At 37.1% G+C, this 20,553-nt stretch overlaps 1 protein-coding gene across 3 annotated transcripts in view; it reads left to right on the top strand.

Moving 5' to 3' along the window:
* Window positions 1-16,440, top strand: part of CBFB (core-binding factor subunit beta) — a 62,555-nt gene extending 46,115 nt beyond the window's left edge. Inside the window, exons 5-6 of one of the 3 annotated variants that reach the window (XM_080644725.1) lie at window positions 836-959; window positions 14,126-16,440. In XM_080644725.1, coding sequence (XP_080500851.1) covers window positions 836-959; window positions 14,126-14,148 — 147 coding nt within the window. In that variant the 3' untranslated portion in view covers window positions 14,149-16,440. Of the gene's footprint in view, window positions 1-832; window positions 960-14,125 lie in introns of all 3 variants that reach the window. The other 2 variants (XM_080644724.1, XM_080644726.1) reach the window with 2 other exon arrangements.
* The last annotated feature ends 4,113 nt before the right edge of the window (window positions 16,441-20,553 follow it).

The following is a 20,553-nucleotide window of genomic DNA, read 5'->3' as shown; positions in this document are numbered from 1 at the left end:
AGATTAGAAGCAGGAAGAAACTGTTTAGGAGACCTTTGCAGTAATTTAGGTAAGAAATCTTAGGAGTCTGACCTAGGAAAATGTAGGAATAAAAAAGACTAAAGATTCCAAAAATATTTAGGAGGTCGAATGGATAGGACTTGGTTGTTGATTGGCTCTGTGGAGACAGGGGAGAATGAAGAGTCAAAGGTGGTTCAGGTTTCTGACAGAAATTAATAAGCCACTAACTTAGACTAAAGAAGGGTAAAGAAGGAAGGTTAAATTGGTTGCCTTTTTAGACACGGTGAGTTTGAGGTATTTGGAGTTCCTTCATGTGCAGATCTTTATCAATTAATTGGGAAAGGATTAGGATAGATTTGTCCTATGTTACAAACATTTTTTTAATAATATCCCATGGAATTTTATTTACTTTTTTGCTTAGAAATTTCTAATATTTGTATAATCCTGTTAATATTGTCTTTTATATTTCTGGCTTTAGTGTTAAAATTGGAGGTCTTGACCTGTCTTATCCAATTATAGATGTATATACCAAACTTTTTTTTTTGTACATCTATGATTTAAATATTGACTTGATTATGATTTTATTTTGGTGACTAGGATGAGATAGGGAAAGAAAAAGGAAGAGCATTTTCAGTTATTTTCAAAGTGTGGTATAAAGCATGAAAATACTGAAGTTTTCTTTTTAAAGTAGCTCTGACATTAATTTTTTATGGTTTTGATGTTTTAAGGAATATTCTGCTGTTTTTTCCTTCCACAAATAAAGTACCCTCAAATTTTGAGTTTTTATTATAAATCAAAATTAAAATATCTATTTCTTGTATTCTTCTGATAGCAGGAGGATGCGTTAGCACGACATGCCTCTGAAGAGGCTCGGAGAAGGACACGTGAATTTGAAGATAGAGACAGGTCCCATCGGGAGGAAATGGAGGTGAGAGTTTCACAGCTGCTGGCAGTATCTGGTTAGTACTTCCCCCCAAACTCTGAGGCTCTATTTGTGATGTTTGTGCATAATGTTTTAAAATAGTTTAAGTTTAATTTTGGCTTTCATTTTCAATAGTTATATTCCATGATTTTGTGCTTATTAAATGTAATTGGTATAAAGAAACTTTGTCTTAATTTTAAGGTTGTACATGAATTCTTCACTTACTGGTTTTTATAAAAAGCATTTACCATAATGTGTATTTTCTCTTAATTCATCGATCCAAATATTTTACCTATTTTTTCTTAATTATTTTTCAGATTCTTTGTTTTAAAATACCTTGTTATCATAGAATACATATTTTTAGAACATTATTAAAAGTTTTTGCAATATTATATTTAATTTGTCTGAACATTTGTCTTGATTTTGTAACAGTATAATTTTTGGTAATTTTCTGTATTCTCTTTACTAGAGGAAAATTTAATATTTCAAAATACTCTTTTTCTTTTAACCTTTTTATGGTAAAATAAACTGCAGATACAGAAATCTACACACAAAAAAATATGTAGCTTAATTATTCTAGGGCTAACACCTTTGTTAACTACCATCTAGGTCAAAAAATAAAACTTTGACAGCTACCCCAGGAACCCCCTCCATATGTGCTTCTAATTATGACCCTTTTCCTCCCCTCAAAAGTAATCATTACCTCAGTTTTTATAGTAATCACTTTGTGTCTTTTTATAGTTTCATTATTCATGTCTACTTCAATCTTAGACATTCAAGTTTAGTCTTGCCCACTGTCTAAATTTAATATTACTTTTAATTGACATGGATGTTTACTTTTTTTCTGCATAGAATTGTACCCTACTTTAAGCAGACTCATTATAAAAATAAATAAAGTATCTGCAAATTATTCAGAAATCTAAATTCTATAAAAAGTATACTCAAAACAAAAATATTCAAGATAATAACTAATGTGTTTAAAAAAAATAGAAGTGTGTATGTTTGTATGTATACAAAGACAATGGTAATGAGCCCAGACTCTAGAGCTAGACTGCGAGGTCTGAATCTGGCTCTGCCATTTACTTTTGTTGCTTCGGACAATGTATTTCACCTTTCTGTGACTGAGTTTCCTCATTTATAAAATAGGGTTAATAGTCGTGCCTATCTATAGGGTCATTGTGAGAATTAAATGAATAAATACACGTGAAGGCACTTTTAGAGTACGTAACACTGACTAGGTGTCACTGGCTATTATCAATATTATTTCATATATTTTTTTCTACTATATTACAATTTTTTTAGAATAAAGGAAAAATTCAAGTCTACTCAGTGGTTAGTGTATTAAATAAGTTATCTTTTAATGATTGATAGTTCCCTTTGTCAATGAGTAAATTGATTTAATAGGCTGATAGCAGCTGATGATGTCCCCAAGAATACTTACAAGCTAGGAGAAGAGACAGGAAGGATATAATGCTTACATGTATAATATGCACTTGTCTTTACTTCTGAACCTTTTTGCTCATGATGCTGTTTGTTCCCTGGCTAAGAATGTACTTTTCTACCCATTCATCGAGGCCCAGTTTAAGTGTTATCTGTCAATCCCTTCTCCAGTCTTCTTAATCATAATTAGCTCTACTACTTTGTGGTTTTCAGAGCACTTCTTATTTCTATTATTGTTCTTACTGAACATACGTTGAAAAATTATGAATGTGTCTGTTTTCCAATCAATTGTGATCCCCAGTGAGATGGGGACTCTGATTTTTTAACTTCCACACTACCCACCACAGTGTTTTGTACATTGTTGTTTAGTTGTTAAGTGGAGATTGTTAAAAACAGCTCCTATCCTACCTCTTTGAAAACTAGAATTACCCAGGGGTGGGCAAACTTTTTGACTCGAGGGCCACAATGGGTTCTTAAACTGGACCGGAGGGCCGGAACAAAAGCATGGATGGAGTGTTTGTGTGAACTAATATAAATTCAAAGTAAAGGAGCGGAGGGGAGAGCAAGAGAACCGGATAGAACAGCCGGATCCGGCCCGTGGGCCGTAGTTTGCCCAAGGCTGGATAGCCTCTAGGTTAGTTAAAATAGAAACATACACGTTAGTGGTCTCTAAAGAGATTTAAATGTTTATAATTTATTGGTTTATATACATTAGGTTATTTATTAAGTAATGAATCCCAACTGTATTGGGCTGGATTCTGCACTAGGAACTAGGAAATAGATATATGGTTTCTGTACTTGAGCAACTGTCAGGCTTGAGGGAAATAGATGATACACAGATAACTGCAGTCTATTTTGGCAGCAGCCATGCACAATGGAGGTTCAGAAGGGGAACAGTGGCAGTGTGGAGGGCAGAATACTTACATCTGCCTCTGCATGGGGGATTCACAAGAGAATACACTTACAGGGGTTTGAAGGAAGATTATAAATTTGCCAGTTCAACAAACTAGAGAGAACATTCTGGGCAGAAGGAGTAAAAGATCTTGTTATGTCCCAGAATATGATTGGTCAATCTTTCTGGAACTAGCTAACATGGCTATAAATGAATATAAGAATTATTGTATAAAACGTGTCCTTCAGCTACATTCCATTTAAAGAATATTAATTAGCCAAAACCGGTTTGGCTCAGTGGATAGAGCGTCGGCCTGCGGACTCAAGGGTCCCCGGTTCAATTCCGGTCAAGGGCATGTACCTTGGTTGCGGGCACATCCCCAGTGGGAGGTGTGCAGGAGGCAGCTGATCGATGTTTCTCTCTCATCGATGTTTCTAGCTCTCTATCCCTCTCCCTTCCTCTCTGTAAAATATCAATAAAATATATTTTTTTAAAAAAAGAATGTTAATTAATGGAACAGTTATTTAGGAAGTTGTATATATTTTACTTTAAATAAAATTCTAGATTAGTTGAAAATAAGAATTATCTTTCCAAAATGTTTGATTGTCTATTTTTTTTAATCCTCACCTGAAGAGTGAAGATATTTTTTTTCATTGATTTTTTTTTTTTTTCCCTAGAGGGGGTAGGGGGAGAGAAAAAGAGAGAGAAACATCCACGTGAGAGAGAGAGAGACATCGCCCTGACCAGGGCTGGGGATTGAACCGGGAATCGAACCCTCAACCCTTTGGTCTTTGGGGCAACACTCTAGCCACTGAGAAACCCAGCCAGGATTAGTTTGATTATTCTTATAAACAATTTTACTCGAAGAAAAACATTTTGACGTGTGAGTTTATATGTGTGTGTTTATACTTGTTTAAAGCAAAATACAGTCTGTTGATGAAGGTGTCAAATAATTTATTGTGCGGATAGTTTCCAGTTGGTTTTCTGTCAGTGATTTGAGAGCATGGGCTTCACAGTCAGACCTAGTTGAGACTCCTGCTCCATCACTTGCCAATCTCTCTTAAGAGATTTCTCATAGAAATTGTTGTGAAAATTAAATGGGAAAATGCTTGTAAAGCACTTAGTATGGTGCTTGGTATGTGTATGCCTACAATAAATAATAGATCTAAAGTATTTCTCACTAAAAGCTCTACCCAGTGATGGTTCCAGTTAATTGAATTATATGGCTAATAAGAATATCCTTTAAGTTCTCTTAAGTATATCAGGGCACTTTCCTTGCTTATGGCCTAGAGCATAGAAAAAAATTATTAGATTTTCATCAATGATTTAAGATCTTGTAGGTCTTTATGGCAATAATTTAAAACATCAGTTCTTGTAGAGAACTGTCATCTAGAAAATAGGGCAGGAATCAGACTCCAGAGCTTGCACTGCCAGTCACTTAAGGGAGTTTGGGGTATGTATGTCTTTTGGCACTTTGCATATGTATATTGTACTTCCCTTTTTATTATTTACTTATATATATATTTTTTAGAATTACAGTTTACATTCAATATTACTCTGTATTAGTTTCAGGTGTACAGCACAGTGGTTAAACAGTCATATACTTTACAAAGTGATCCCCCGATATTTCAAGAACCCAACTTGCCCCATACATAATCCTATATAATAAAAGCCTAATCTGCAAATTGACTGAACAGCAGAATAACTGGTCGCTATGACACTCACTGACCACTACGTGGCAGACAATGCAGGAGCTGCCCCCTGGTGGCTAACGCACTCCCAAAGGAGGAGCGCTGCTCAGCCAGAAGCTGGGCTCACAGCGAGTGCAGCTGTGGTGCCTCTGCTGCAGGCAGGCGGCAAAGGAGCGAGGCATCCTGAACTGCAAGAGCCCCGGACTGCAGAGGGATGTCTGACAGGTGGACATCCCCCAAGGGGTCCCGGATTGTGAGAGGGCGCAGGCCTGGCTGAGGGACCCCTCCCGCGTGCACTGGGCCTCTAGTTATATTATTGACTATACTAGTATATTCCCTATGTTGTAATTTATATCTCTGTGACTATTCTGTAACTATTTGTAACTACCAATTTGTGCTTTTGCTTCCCTTAAAAAAAATCCATAACAAATTCCTATGTCAGCTTGTTTTCTTGCAGTTTACCTCCTTTTTCCTAAAAAGAGAACATTAAAAATGTTTTCTTCCTGTAATTAAAGTATCTGTAAGAGGCCTTATATAATGGAACAAACTTTCTTTTCTTTTGTTTGTTTTAGTTTTGATTTTTTTAATCACAATTTTATTTTAAAACAATTTGTTTTCTTACATTCAGCTTAACATTCTTATTACAGTTGAAGAAACTGAGAAAAATTAATTGACTTTCTTTTAAATAGTTGGTTAATAGAAGGAAGAAAGAAGGCTTAAATCAGTTTCCTAACCAAAAGTTCTTCGCAAGTACAGGCTAGCACTGGGAAATGAATTTCCATATCACCCATAAAGATGATTAAGTTAAAAAATAAAATCTGCCAGGAGAGTTTAGAAATCATTTTACCTGGAAAGGAAAAGGCTGAGACAGAAGAGAATAATAATGGTTCCAGTGGGTGGTCCTGATGCCTGGTGAGATGGAGTCCAAGGAGCAATGGTAATTCGTGGGTGGTAGTAACCCAGTAGTAGATAGTCCTTGGAAGCTTGAGATCCTGGCAGCACAGAGGCTTAGGGATGTCCCACCCCTGTTTGGATAACTCTGTGACCTCTGGCCCTGCTATGCTAAACTTATAATTGTGGTGCTCATGAGCATTTAATATATGTGTAAGGTTGAGGTTTCTGACAGCAGGAAGCAGAACCCCACATGGTTAACAGCCCAGTGGGTTTGATTTTCACCAGTCTTTTAACCTGAAATCATTTAAAAAAAATTCATTGGACATGTTTCTGTTTTACCATTTGTAAAATTTAGAAAGTTTTAATCCATTATCCATGGTAGGATATAGCATTTTCTTTTTCTGGAAAAGGGTATTTTAGTAGTCGGATATTTTCTTTATCTTTTAGAGGTAATGACAAATTATCATTAATTTGGCAATTGAAAAACCATAGTGAAATGAATAAACATTATTTTAGTAACCTTGTCCAAGTACTGTTAAATCTTTGGTATATAGTAAAATGATATGCAAAAAGAACAGAACACTGTGTATAATAATATCTTATTACCCTGTGGGTATTTTTTAAAGGAATACACACACATATTTGTTTGTGCATAGCCTCTCTAGTATGGATACAGTAAGAAACTGGAACTGGGAATTACAGAGGGAATCGGATATCTACGGGCCACACAGGAGGAGGATTACTTTTCACTATTTGTTTTTTGTACCTTTTGAATCTTATATCATGTGCATATTACCTATTTAGAAAAGAAATAAAATTTGTTTTTAATGTTAACATAGAATGGTGAAAATTGAAGACTTTTGCTTGTCTGTATTCTCTGGCATATAGGTTGCTTTAAAAAATGTAAAATCCTTTCTCCATTTGAAATTTTATACAGAACCCCAATAGATAAAATAGATACAGGGGTACTGCTCAGTGAATCAGAGGTAGAGATTATCCTGGTGTCCCTCTAGAGTCTGTGGGGTATTTTCAGGGAACCTAGTAGTTGGCAGCATGTAACTTGAGAATCTTTGTTATAGAAGAATGAACAAGAGGTTTATAATAGATTTCCTTGGTTTTAAATCCTAGCCCCACTACTTGTTACCATATGACATTGGGAAAGCTGCTTATTTTCTTGAGCCTCATCCATAAAACAGGGCTAACACCTTTCCTCATGGGTTGCTCAGTATCTAACACTTATATTGATGCTCAGTGCAAGCTTCTTTCTTCACCTCCTTATTCTGTGTACCTTGATTCACAACGTATCTGGACTCTCAGTAAAGGCAGGCATATCCTCACTTCAGATATTATTTTGCAAAGCTACTTTAGATTCTGGTTTTGTGTTTGTTTTTTGGTTTGTGTATTTTTTAAAATTGATATTTAGAGACAGAGGAAGGGAGAGGGAATGAAACATCAATTCATGGATCAGCCATCTGTACACCCCTCCACTGGGGATTGAGCCTGCAACCTGGGCATGAGCCCCAATCTCAATTTGAACCAGTGACCTTCTGATACATGGGATTAACACCCAACCAACTGAGCCACACTGGCCAGGGTTGTTTGTGTATTTTTAAATATTTTTTGTTTTTATTACTGATTTTTAGATAGGAAAGGAGAGGGAGAGAGAGGTAGAAACATCAATGAGAAAGAGATCAGCTGCCTCCTGCACGCCCTCCTACTAGGGATTGAGCCTGCAACCCTGGCATGTGCCCTGACTGGGAATCAAACAGGTGACCTCTTGGTGCATGGGACTATGCTCAATCCACTGAGCCACACTGGCCGGGCTGTTTGTGTATTTCTCTAACAATAAGAGATTTTGTACTTTTCTTGATTCTTTGGAGATCAAGATAGCAGTTACCCGGGGGAGAAGGTATAAGGAGAACTTCCTAAGTTTTGGTAATGTTATATTTCTTGATCTGGATGCTGGTTACATGGGTGTGTTCACTTAGTGAAAACTCACCAAGGTACATATTTATGATTTGTGCACTCTTCTGTAGACTTAAAAAAATGTAGACTTTTTAAAAGGAAAAATAGCTCTGGATGGTTGGCTCAGTGGATAGAGCGTCAGCCTACAGACTGAAGGGTCCCAGGTTCGATTCCAGTCAAGGGCACAAGCCTGGGTTGCAGGTTCAATCCCCAGTAGAGGGCGTGCAGGAGGCAGCTGATCAATGATTCTGTCTCATCATTGATGTTTCTGTCTCTCTCCCTGGCCCTTAGTCTCTGAAATCAGTAAAAATATATTTTTAAATAAATAAAATAATCACAGACATTTATTCTATGAAATGCGCCTGCCATTTAATGCCTGTTGCCACATAGAAGTAGCCTAGTGCCTTTTCTCCCCTGATTTGAAAATGTTGACATGCTACCTATGGCAGCTCTCTTCAGGTTACATATCTCTGTAACTATAATTCAAATACCTTACTTTTGGCTTTTGTTGAGGGAGGTTGAGGTTAATAAGGGACAGGCTACATGCTCTGGTCATAGATAAATGGAAAATATACCTCTCATCAGTTTGATAGCAGCTTGTACGCACTCTGTGACTAGAAACAGCTTTCTTGATTGGTCTCTTAACCTAAAACTGTAATATGGCACTGTTTGTTCTTAATTCAGCTGCAAAGTGACAGTGCTGAATGACATTTTCTCTAGTATCTAGAAACTGGTATTGGTTAGGTTATAAAGTGTTAGCAAATAAGTTGTTATCTTTAATGTCAGAATGGGGGGTAAATAATTATTGCTTATTCAGCTTTAGGCAGTTTTAATGCATTTCAGCAAATCATAGAAGAATTTTATGTGGAAACTATTTGGAAGTAAAAACAGGCAAAGGCTTTATGTGGTTTTTTTGTATTTGTGTTTTGTATGTTTTTGGAGCCTTCTATTCTGTGTGGTCCAAGAAAAAAAATCCCAACCTTTTTCGTTTTAAATTCCCACAGACTTCAGTTTTCAAATCACTTAACTCTACCAACACTCATATTTGGGTAAGGAGGGACCAATTAACATAAGAATCTGTCTTTACTGGCCTTCCTGAGGTGTCTGTTGGCTAAAGGCATTAGATGAGAGTAAACTGGAAATATGAACTATGAACTGGGACTAAGAATGAGACTCAGAAAAGGATTAATGAGGAAGAGGATACTAAATTTGTCTTCTCCCACACTGAGAGAGTGTCTCAGTTTGCTGTCTGATGTAGGAAATGTAGACTTTATTAAAATTTGTTTTAATCTTGTTTTAGTTTGTAAAATTACCCTTAACCGCAGGATTCAGATTTTTTTTAACTTTTTTTTTTTAATATATTTTATTGATTTTTTTACAGAGAGGAAGAGAGGAAGGGAGAGGGATAGAGAGTTAGAAACATCGATGAGAGAGAAACATCGATCAGCTGCCTCCTGCACGCCCCCTACTGGGGATGTGCCCGCAACCAAGGTACATGCCCTTGACCGGAATCGAACCTGGGACCCTTGAGTCCGCAGGCCGACGCTCTATCCACTGAGCCAAACCGGTTTTGGCAGATTTTTTTTAACTTTTGAAAGGTTCATATAGATAAATTGAGACGTGATGAGCAGCTTAGTTCTAATAACAGCAGCATGAGTGCCAAGTATGTGCCACACATGAGAAATGATGACACAGCTGGATACACTACAATATTTGCTTTACCCTTGATTCTTAAATTCTCTTAGAAAGTGTGTCTCTATTTTGAAGAACTGAGTCTGAGAGAGGATAAGAAGCTTGTCTGAGATCACATAGCTAAGGTGGTAGAGCCATCCCTATCCAAGCCCAGAAATGTGGATTATTTTTACTATCTTTTATTTTGAAATACACTTTATAGTTAAAATATTTATGAAGTGGTATACTTTTTTAAAATATATTTTTATTGATTTCAGAGAGGAAGGAAGAGGGAGAGAGAGAGAGAAACATCAGTGGTGAGAGAGAATCATTAATAGGCTGCTCCTATCCTGCACACCCCCAACAATGTTTAACTATTTTTTATTTTTTTAATAGCAAAGATAGAAATTTATTGAGAAACAAGCACAGACTCCCATGTGGAGAGGGGGAAAGAGTCTCCTGTTTAGCTGTTTTTAATTATTAGGGCATTTTCTCATGGGAGAATTTGATGATCTTAATAATAAAAGAATGAAAATCAACCAAGAAATTTTCTTCTTTTTCTTTTGGTTATCCCTGCTCTTGGCCACTTTTGCACATTTCTGAGTAGTAGGGAAAACTTCGACGTCTGGTGACATTTTGTCTCTTCATTTTGGACTCATGCCATGGTTGCCTCCTAGAAACTGTATTTGCCCTGTTTCTGGGTCATATATTAAAAGAAAGAAAACAAGCCCCAGCTGGTTTGGCTCAGTGGCTACAGTGTCAGCCTGCCGACTGAAGGGTCCCAGGTTTGATTTGGTCAAGGGCACATGCCTGGGTTGCAGGATCGATCCCCAGTAGGGGTTATGCAGGAGGCGGCTGATCAATGATTCTCTCTCATCGTTGATGTTTCTATCTCTCCCTCTCCCTTCCTTTCTGAAATCAATAAAAATATATTAGGAATAAAGAAAGAGAGAGAAAGAAAGAAAACAAGGGCAACTGACAGAAAGGTCTGTAGTAAAGTTATCTAGATTAAATATTAAAGACATTGTATTCTGAACAGCCTCATATCTGCTTTACATTAAAACCCTATTCTAGCCCTGACGGGTTTGGCTCAGTGGATAGAGCGTTGGCCTGCGGACTCAAGGGTCCCAGGTTCGATTCCGATCAAGGGCATGTACCTTGGTTGCAGGCACATCCTCGGTGGGGGGTGTGCAGGAGGCGGCTGATCAATGTTTCTCTCTCATCAATGTTTCTAACTCTCTATCCCTCTCCCTTCCTCTCTGTAAAAAAATCAATAAAATATATTTTAAAAAAGGACAATTCCTCAGATAAATCTATAAAAAAACAAACAAACAAACAAAAACCCTATTCTAAAACATCCAGCCTCCATTAGAAAACTGCCATAGTAGAAAGCATTGCTTCTTAAGACAGCTCATACATTTGTTGAATTTGTCCTGTGGAAGCAATTTCACTGAACCTAAATCTGTTTTTGTATTTGTCTCCTTCTTGTGGCAGCCCATACATCTATTCTAGCATTAAATTTCCTTCCAGTCTCCCAGCTCTCTCATTCTTCCCTCTTCCGCTCTCATTCATACTCTATCAGATTTCTCTTTTAATTTTCCTATTGACCCTCCTTCACATGACTTATATCTATCTCATTTCTTCTTAACAATGTAAATAGAAACTAAAAACACAAATAGCAAAATATAAAGAAACCTATGGTAACTTCAGCATAGCCATGATCAGGGAGAACTCCAGCTGCTGCTGATTCTTTGTACTCCTTTGGAGTCATCCCTTTATTATTATTATTATTATTATTATTATTTTAATAATTATTTTTTTAAATATTTTTTTATTGATTTCCTAGAGAAAGGGAGAGGGAGAGAGAGATAGAAACACCAATGATGAGAGAGAATCATTGATTGGCTGCCTCCTGCATCCCCCACACTGGGGATCGAGCCTGCAACCTGGCCATGTTTTCTTGACCGGAATCAAACCTGGGACCCTTTTAGTCCATAGGCTGCTGCTCTATCCAATGAGCCAAACCAACTAGGGCTCATCCCTTTATTATTAAGATAATTTGAAAATTACTCTTATCTCAAGACAAAAGCTAAAATGTGCTTTTCACAAAGTATTGGTAGATTTGTAGTGATTTATAAATATAAATTGGTAGGTTTGTGTGTGTCCCTCAGCCCAGCCTGCACCCTCTCCAATCTGGGACCCCTCTCACAATTCAGGACTGCTGGCTCCCAAGTGCTTGCCTGCCTCCCTGCCTGCCTGCCTGATTGCCCCTAACCGCTTCTGCCTAACAGCCTGATCACCCCCTAACTCCTCCCCTGCCAGCCTGATTGACACCTAACTGCTCCCCTACCAGTCTGATTGCCCCTAACTGCCCTCCCCTGCCAGTCTGGTCACCCCCAACTGCCCTTCCCTGCAGGCCTGGTTGCCCCTAAATGCCCTCCCCTGCAGGCCCGATCACCCCCAACTGCCCTCCCTTGCAGGCCTGGTTTCTCCCCTGCTGGCCTTATTGCCCACAACTGCCCTCCCCTGCCAGCCATCTTGTGGCGGTCATCTTGTGTCCACATGGGGGCAGCCATCTTGTGTGTTGGAGTGACAGTCAATTTGCATATTACCTCTTTATTAGGTAGGATAATTAGGATTGATTTTTCTCAGTGTTTCTTCATTGCTCAGCCTCTTTCTACCCTTCATTGACTGAAACCCAATACTCATATCATCTCTGATTTTGCAGAATTGATCTGTCCTTATACTACATTTAGCATTGATTCCATATGGAACATAAATTGTTTTTCTGACCCATGTATATTCCATAGCTCTTTCAGTCTATAACCATGCAGCATAACTTGAATCTGATTAGTTCATTGAAAGGAATGCCCTAAAAGTTAGTGTGCAATCTGATAATAAAAACAATAAAGTCTGCCCTGGCCAGTGTGGCTCAGTTGGTTGAGCATCGTCCCATGCACCAAAAGGTTGCTGGTCCTTTTCTGGTCAGGGCACATACCCAGGTTGCAGGGTTTGATCCCAGGTCTAGGGCGTGTTTGGGAGGCAACCTAGCGATGTTTCCCCCCACACACACTCCTTTCTTTCCTCCCTCTCTTCTCCCTCCCTCTCACTTCCCTCCCTTCCTCCCTCAAATCAGTAAACATATCCTAAGGTGAAGACAAAAATAAAAAATAAAATCTGCTAGAGAAATATAAAAATTTATAAGAAAGACTTATAGAAGTTAGTGTTGGATTTTATTTAAAGTGAATAAGGCAGTATCGTGTCTGTCTAAATAACATAACGCTCTTGAGAAATGATGACTTAGCTGAAACTTCTGACTAAACTTGATCTTAACAGTACACGTGTGACTTGTTGAGATGGTTCTTTGAGTGTCAATGCTCTAATCACTGTTTTTGATATTAAGAATTGAAATACTTTGATTTTTTATTAAATTTGTTTCTAAAAACTGACAGAAAGTGGAGATTCAGTTGTGATATTGATACATGATTCCATTTAGCTAAAGATTGCATGGATAATTGCAGTTAATCCCAATTGTTGGTATGTAACATAGGGGGCTAAAAACAAGATCCAGATGAAAAAAGATGGTGGCTTGGAATAGGGTGAGTATGGTAAGGATAGTCAGAAGTGGTAACATTCAGGATATATTTATTTTATTTCAGAATATACTTCAAGTTAGAGGTGTCATAATTTGATGTTGGGTGTGAGAGAAAGAGATATTATGGGTGACCTCAAAGTTTTTTGTGTAAGCAATTGGTAAAATGAGTTGCCCTTATTTAACATAGGAAAACTGTTGTTGAAGGAGCCAAGTTCTGTATACCAACAGATGTTTATGTTTGACTGACATTAGTAGTCACTAAAGAAAGCTTATGAGGAAGCGTGCACTGGAATTCCTGAAATAGACTGAAATATTGTGTGTGGACCAAAGTGGCACTATGTTATATTATCAGAGTGTCATACACAGTATGTTAGTTGTTAGATGTTCTCTATAACTTGCCATAAATAGTTTAACTAGGAAATCTTTATTATAAAGTAAAACTTAAAATCCTCAGTGTTTATAATTGTCAAGCGTCTTAGTTGTTAAGTATTGTTGTAAAGATACTTCTGGGTATACAAGTGCACCAAGAACTCTAATTTTACATTCCTATTTTTGCTTTTGGAAGACAATATTTTATCCATAGTAATTCTGGATTTTATTTCTTGAGGTGGAGATTTTTAGTTCAAGTTCAGGTGGCAGAGAAGGAATTCAGTAAGAGATGAAATTCATTACATTTTCAACCATTTTTCTTTAGCTGTAAAATGGATAAATAATAGCAACTATGTTATAAGTTAAACCCTTTAGTCCCAAAAGAGTAAATGTAGATTTGTTGTTCTTTTATACATGGTACATGTTTCAGTAATGTTCTTTTAAATATAACAATATTTTTATTCTTGGTTTTTAAGGAAACTTTAGCCAAATATTTCATACATAATTTATTTTATTTTTTTTTTTTCATACATAATTTAAATTGTTCTTTTTCCTCTTACATGTGGGTAGATATTGGCTGAAAACATTTAAGTTGCAAACTTTTCTTATGTGCTACTGTCATATTTACCTAGCACTTGGATTTTCAAACACATTTTGACCCCAAACTATGATTTTTGTCATTGCAGGCAAGAAGACAACAAGACCCTAGTCCTGGTTCCAATTTAGGTGGTGATGACTTCAAACTTCGTTAATTAGTAGCACAGCAGATGTGCCCCCCAAATCTTTCCATGTACATTGTTTCTAGTCGACAAAAATAATTGATTAAAAGACCAGAAACTGTGATAACTGGAGGTACTACATACAGCCTATCTCTCAACCTTAGGCAGTAACAAGACATCACAAACTGCCATGGTTTTGCACTATGATTATAATAACCTGAATTTCTAATTTTGTATGCATGTAGCCAGTAATGATTTTACATTTTTTCTATGCAAACTTACCTTGTTGGCATTATTTTAGTGAGTTGAAACTGTCTACTTGTAAAGCTCTTATTTGTCCTCCATTTTAATTTAAAAGTTGATGTCATTTAAAAACAAGTCAAGAAATTGAAATTTTTATCAGAGGGTTTTATTCCTAATCAGTTACTCTAATTTTTCTTTTCTTTTTTTGTGTGATTTTAGATGTGTTGTTATACAGCTGCATTTTAGCTAGGCATTCTTGTTTTTTTGTTTTGTTTCCCCCATTTTCTTAATGTGTTTTTATTGTCTATGGCATTTTAAAACTGCTGATGTATTTGCATTATTTACAAGCTAAAACCCTAGTAGCATAGAGCTGTCTACCACAGCCTTCTAACAAAGTTTACAGTTAAAGTTGCAGTATCCTTTTAAATGTTGATAATCAGCTCCTTTTCTTTCCTTCTTAAATATAAAAATTTTTAATTGGCATTGATTCTAATCTTCCCCAGATCTATTTTAGATTCTGTTCTATAATCATGAGTTTTGTGTGGAGATATTCTCCTTAAATTATAATATTCTACTGAAATGCCTAAAGAAGTCGCAGGCTGGCTTCTGTTTTATTCAGGGATTTTCTTTTTTTTAAGTCAATCAGAAAAGGGATACTGGAGCTTCTTCATGTATGTAACAGCATATTAAACTGGAGACAGTGATGAATCAGCTACAAAGGTAATACTGTATTAAAATCATGTTTAAGATAGCTGCTTTTATGTATATTTTATAATGCATGCTTTTGTAAAAACAATGCTGGGTGATAAAAGATTAGTCTTAGAGAGAAAATGTTCATCTGTGCAGAGGATACGTTTTCTTCCATTAATTATTATGGGGGGAAAATTAACAGGTTATATATATGGTATTTTCCAAAAGGACTATTAGTAGAACCTTTTGAGATGAATTAGTATGGGAATATTTTTTAAATAGGCTCACTGTCAAAGTGAATGCAACTTGTTTTTTTTGTTTTGTTTTGTTTTTAATACAAGACTGGAAAAAAGTGCTAAGTCATTTGGCACCTCCTTACAAATATTTTTCATGGTCACATTCATTAAATGTTACTACATTTCTGAATTTTTTGCGAAAATGTATTTTATCATAATAGAATGGCATTATTTTAAAGAATTTGAAAAACTGACATGGTCAGTTCAGAAAATGAACTGAATTCTGAATAAGGTCATTGCATTTAAAACACACATATATATATATATACACTAGTATATATATATACATATATTTACTTGATTGATGAGGGAGGTATGACTTTCATTGTACATAGGTCTTATAATTCATAAACATATCCAGTATCTCAGAATAAAAATGTTTGTTATATATTTGAAGTCATGCATGGTAAAGGAGTGTGTTTAAATTGTTATAAACAATAATACATCATAAAAGACCATGCTAATCTTGTGTAACTAAGTACTATGAATGAATTTGGTTGTTATTTGGTGTTGTACAGCTCACATGTTTACACACTCAGTGCCCTAATTTCCCCTGAGGGAATCGCCTTTTAAGTGGTCCTTACAGTGGTGTTTTAAGGTTACTTTATCACAAAGCTCCTTGGTTTTTGACTTCTGCACTTAAAATTTTTTTTAATAACAATGATGATGATGGTACATTATTCTCTATTGCTTTTAGTCCACCAGTAACTATGATCAAAAGCTATTAAGTGTTCATGTTGCCATTCTTCTGTAAATACTGAATTTTTCCTGTCATCTAGCATTGTGCTGCTTTTGTCTGTCTTAATGCTGGCATTAAGATCATGAGCCCTTTTTCTCCAATAGTGCAGACTTTGAAAACTACTTTTATTAAGTTATTGATGCAATCTGATATTTTTTCAAAACTTATATTTAAACAAAATTACACCATTGCATCATCTTTTCTAAATTCATCTCCATTAAAACTTGCCTTAACCTACCAGATTGCTTTTGCCACTATTAGCCATACTGTGTGTTTGTATGTTTAATTTACTTTCACAATAAACTTCTGTGTAGTGAAAACAAGGTCTTGGCTCTTTATTGGACATAATCCAACAATTTCTCTTCTAGTGTTCATTATGACATGAAAATTGATTTTGTTATTCTGAACTGTTCTTTCATCCTGTTTTATAACCTTAAAAAAACAACAGTGGCATCTAGTGGTCTTTTCTCTGAATTCCAAAGAAAACATTTAATGTAAACATCACAAAGAATACTAATTTCCCAATGTATATTGTGATTTTCAAAAGTCTGGCTTAATTTACCCATCCAATGAGGTATGACTATAAAGTAGTGATGTCATTTTGGAGGAGAGGAAGAATTTAAAAAATTACATATCCAAATTAGTACCATCTTTTAAGCTAGTACCTGAAAATTAAGCTGTAGGTATTTCTTTCTGCGTCCAGTGTGGCTAGAGAGCGGGTCTAGTTCCTGAGTAGGGGCGGCTGGGCATTGAGAAATAAAAGAAAGAGATAAGACACAGAGGTAGAAGGAAAAAGCTGGGACCAGGTGGGACCACCGTCCTCTTCTGATGGAGAGACAGGGACAGGGACCCAGAGCCAAGTTTATTTTATATCCCAAATATCGGGAAGTTTCACCAAAAGGTCAAGACAAAAGGAGATTATTTGCATTCTTGAGTAGGCCCTGAGCATTCCTGGTGCTAGGCTGGATTTAGATATCAAAACCACTTCCCCACACCATGGGCTGAAATGAAGGTCAAGCTGACAACACCCTTGCCCTTTTGGCAAGGCGTTTTCCCAGGGTGTGGCTTTGCCGATGCCACTGGGTTCAGCTGACAATAATTAAGGAATGCCCAGTGCTTTCCCAGGGGGCCCTCTACATTAAGCCTTTTTTATTTTATAGAAGCAATCCTTAAGCTTGGTCCATATGAAAATATTTACTTATTCACCACCAGACTTAACTGTAAATGACATTATTTTAAATGCTGAATTGGAAATATTAAGCAACATTCCAAAGAATAAGATTCATACTCTGAGGGTTAATTTCAAAAGTTGTTATATCAGGTACTCAAGATATGCTCATTTGGGGCCGCTTGGGAAGAGAAGTATCTTACTTGATTATGCTTCATTTGGCAATGAGCTTTTTCAAATCATAAGCCATTGTATGAATTATCCATTGCTGCATACATAACACATTGCCCCCAAAACTTAGCATAAAATAAGAAACATCATTTTCCAGATTCTGTGGGTCAGAAATGGAAGAAGCTTAAGTTCAGTGGTCTGGTCAAAGGTCTCTCCTGAGGTTAGAGTCAAATTGTCAGTCTGGACTTAGTCATCTTAAAGCTTGGCTGTGGCTAAAGGATTCCCTTCCAAGCCTACTCATGTGGTCATTGACTGGCCTCAGTTTCTCACAGCCAATTGGATGAAAGCCCTTGATTCCTAGCTAGGTGTTGGGATGGAGACCTCCTCCACATGGGTGTCTCCATAAGGCAGCTCACAGCTTAGCAACTGGCTTCTCCCAGCGCAAGTGACCCAAGAAAAAGTGCATGCCCATGATGAAAGCCACAGTCTTTTTAATAACCTATTCTTTGGGTTGCCATAGTCTGTATGTTAGAAGTGAGTCACTGGGTCAGGCCCACACTCAAAGGAAGGAATAGTAAGCTTCATCTCTTGAAGGAAGGCATGTCAAAAGAGTTTGTGGACGCATTTTTAAAACCACCACAGCCATATTGCCACATCTACGTGTATATGCAAGACAACATTGGTACATTGGTGTTTTGATCTTCCAAACATCTTTAGAGAAGATTTCATTCTTTTGAAGGCAGATTTCAAGGCACGTAATCCCCTAGATAGCATCAATTTCCTTTCACTTTAGCCTTTGAAAATTTAGTGTTCGAGTTGAGATGCACTACTAGTGTAAAATATCAGATAGCAAAGATCTAGTACCCCCAAAAAAGGAATATAGAAAATTTCACTTTTTTTATTTTGATTACATATAAATATGTTTGTATACTGAGTTATATTGATATATGATGTATTAGGTTAAATAAAATATTTAAATTTTACCTTTTTAATGAGGCTACTAGAAAAAATTTAATTACATATATTGGCTCACATCAATATTAAGATTTTAAGTGGGCGCCCTAACCGGTTTGGCTCAGTGGATAGAGCGTCGGCCTGCGGACTGAAAGGTCCCAGGTTCGATTCTGGTCAAGGGCATGTACCTTGGTTGCAGGCACATCTCCAGTAGGAGCTGTGCAGGAGGCAACTGATCGATGTTTCTCTCTCATCGATGTTTCTAACTATCCCTCTCCCTTCCTCTCTGTAAAAAATCAAAACATATTAAAAATTAAAAGATTTTAAGTGGGCAAAGTATATAGATCATACAATCAAAAGAGAAAATAAGTTTTAAAAGACTGAGGCTTACTATTACTGGGTTTTGTTTTGTTAATCCTCACCCAAGGATATTTTTTCTATTGATTTTTAGGTAGAGGTGAGGGGGAGAGAAACATCAATTAGTTGCCTCCTGCACACCTCTACCAGGGCCTAGGGATCAAATCTGCAACCCAGGTATGTGCCTTTGATCAGGAATCGAACCTGCGACACTTCGTGCGCCAGCCTATGCACTAACCATTGAACCACACCAGTTAAGGCTATTACTGAGTTTTTGTGGGGTTTTTTAAATATATTTTATTGATTTTTTACAGAGAGGAAGGGAGAGGGATAGAGAGTTAGAAACATCGATGAGAGAGAAACATTGATCAGCTGCCTCCCACACACTCCCCACTGGGTATGTGCCCACAACCAAGGTACATGCCCCTGACCGGAGTCAAACCTGGGACCCTTCAGTCCCCGAGCCCACGCTCTACCCATTAGTCGAACCTGTCAGGGCTGGTTTTTGTTTTGTTTTTTAAGATTAAAACAAGCCCTAGCCAGTTTGGCTCAGTGGATAGAGCATCAGACTAAAGGGTCCCGGGTTCAATTCCGGTCAAGGGCACATGCCCGGGTTGTGGGCTCAAGCCCCAGTAAGGGATGCACAGGAGGCAGCCAATCAATGATTCCCACTCATCGATGTTTCTATCTCTCCCTTTCTGAAATAAATAAAAAATACGTATTAAAAAATTTATTCTCATCGATGTTTGTATATCTCCCTCTCTGAAATGAATAAAAATATTAAAAGAAAAAGAAAACAAAATATTATTTTACCCCCTAGGGCAGGGGTGGGCAAACTTTTTGACTCGAGGGCCACAATGGGTTCTTAAACTGGACCGGAGGGCCGGAACAAAAGCATGGATGTGTTTGTGTGAACTAATATAAATTCAAAGTAACCATCATTACATAAAAGGGTACGGTCTTTTTTTTTTATTTCAATAGTTTTATTCATTTCAAACATTTTAACAAGAAAAATGTAAACACTAATTATTATAATTTGAAACTTCAAAAAATGGAGGAATCATAGCATAATAACATACCTTATATTGAAGATGGCAAAGGCAAAATAAAATTGTCTAACAAAGGAAAGGTACAAAAGCCTTTCAAATTAAACTTAAATATAATAAAATAATTTAAAACTAAAACAAATAGAAAAGAACAAAATGTGTAAACAGTAAATTAAACATTTTCTTTAGTGCAACTTCCAAATTATGCCCGGGATGTAGATGTAGATGGCAATGTAGACTGGGTTGAAAGGTTTTTGGTCTTTAAAACATCAACTTCAGTGGGAACAGTGTTGTTGGTCTCCTTTTTAGCTAATGCTCTGATACTGTCCTCTCCAGGGGCGTGTCTCCCTACATCACCACGATAACGTGTCTACGCATTCCCAGGGTGATGTCGGGGGAGGCGTCCCCGGGCATTACAAGGAGCCTCTGGAAGATTGAGAGGTTGTTCCTTCTACTGAATGGGCGGATATAAATCCGCCCACTCAGAAGAAGGAGCTGCGGCTGTGTTTCCCGATGTTGCCATGTTAACACTGCTGCTGGTGAAGGAGCGGAGGGGAGAGCAAGAGAACCCTCCGCTCTTTTGGCTCCGTGGGCCGGATAGAACAGCCAAACGGGCCGGATCCGGCCTGCGGGCCGTAGTTTGCCCACGGCTGCCCTAGGGTCATTTGTGGGGGTTGTATATTCAGTGCCCAAGATAGACTGGTCTCTGCCCTCAAGGTACATCTAATCTG

Source organism: Plecotus auritus, assembly GCF_963455305.1.
Source record: "Plecotus auritus genome assembly, chromosome: 10".
In the NCBI taxonomy this organism is placed as follows: Eukaryota; Metazoa; Chordata; class Mammalia; order Chiroptera; family Vespertilionidae; genus Plecotus; species Plecotus auritus.
Note: the sequence above shows the minus strand (reverse complement) of the source record. Positions and strands in the feature narration are given on the sequence as shown.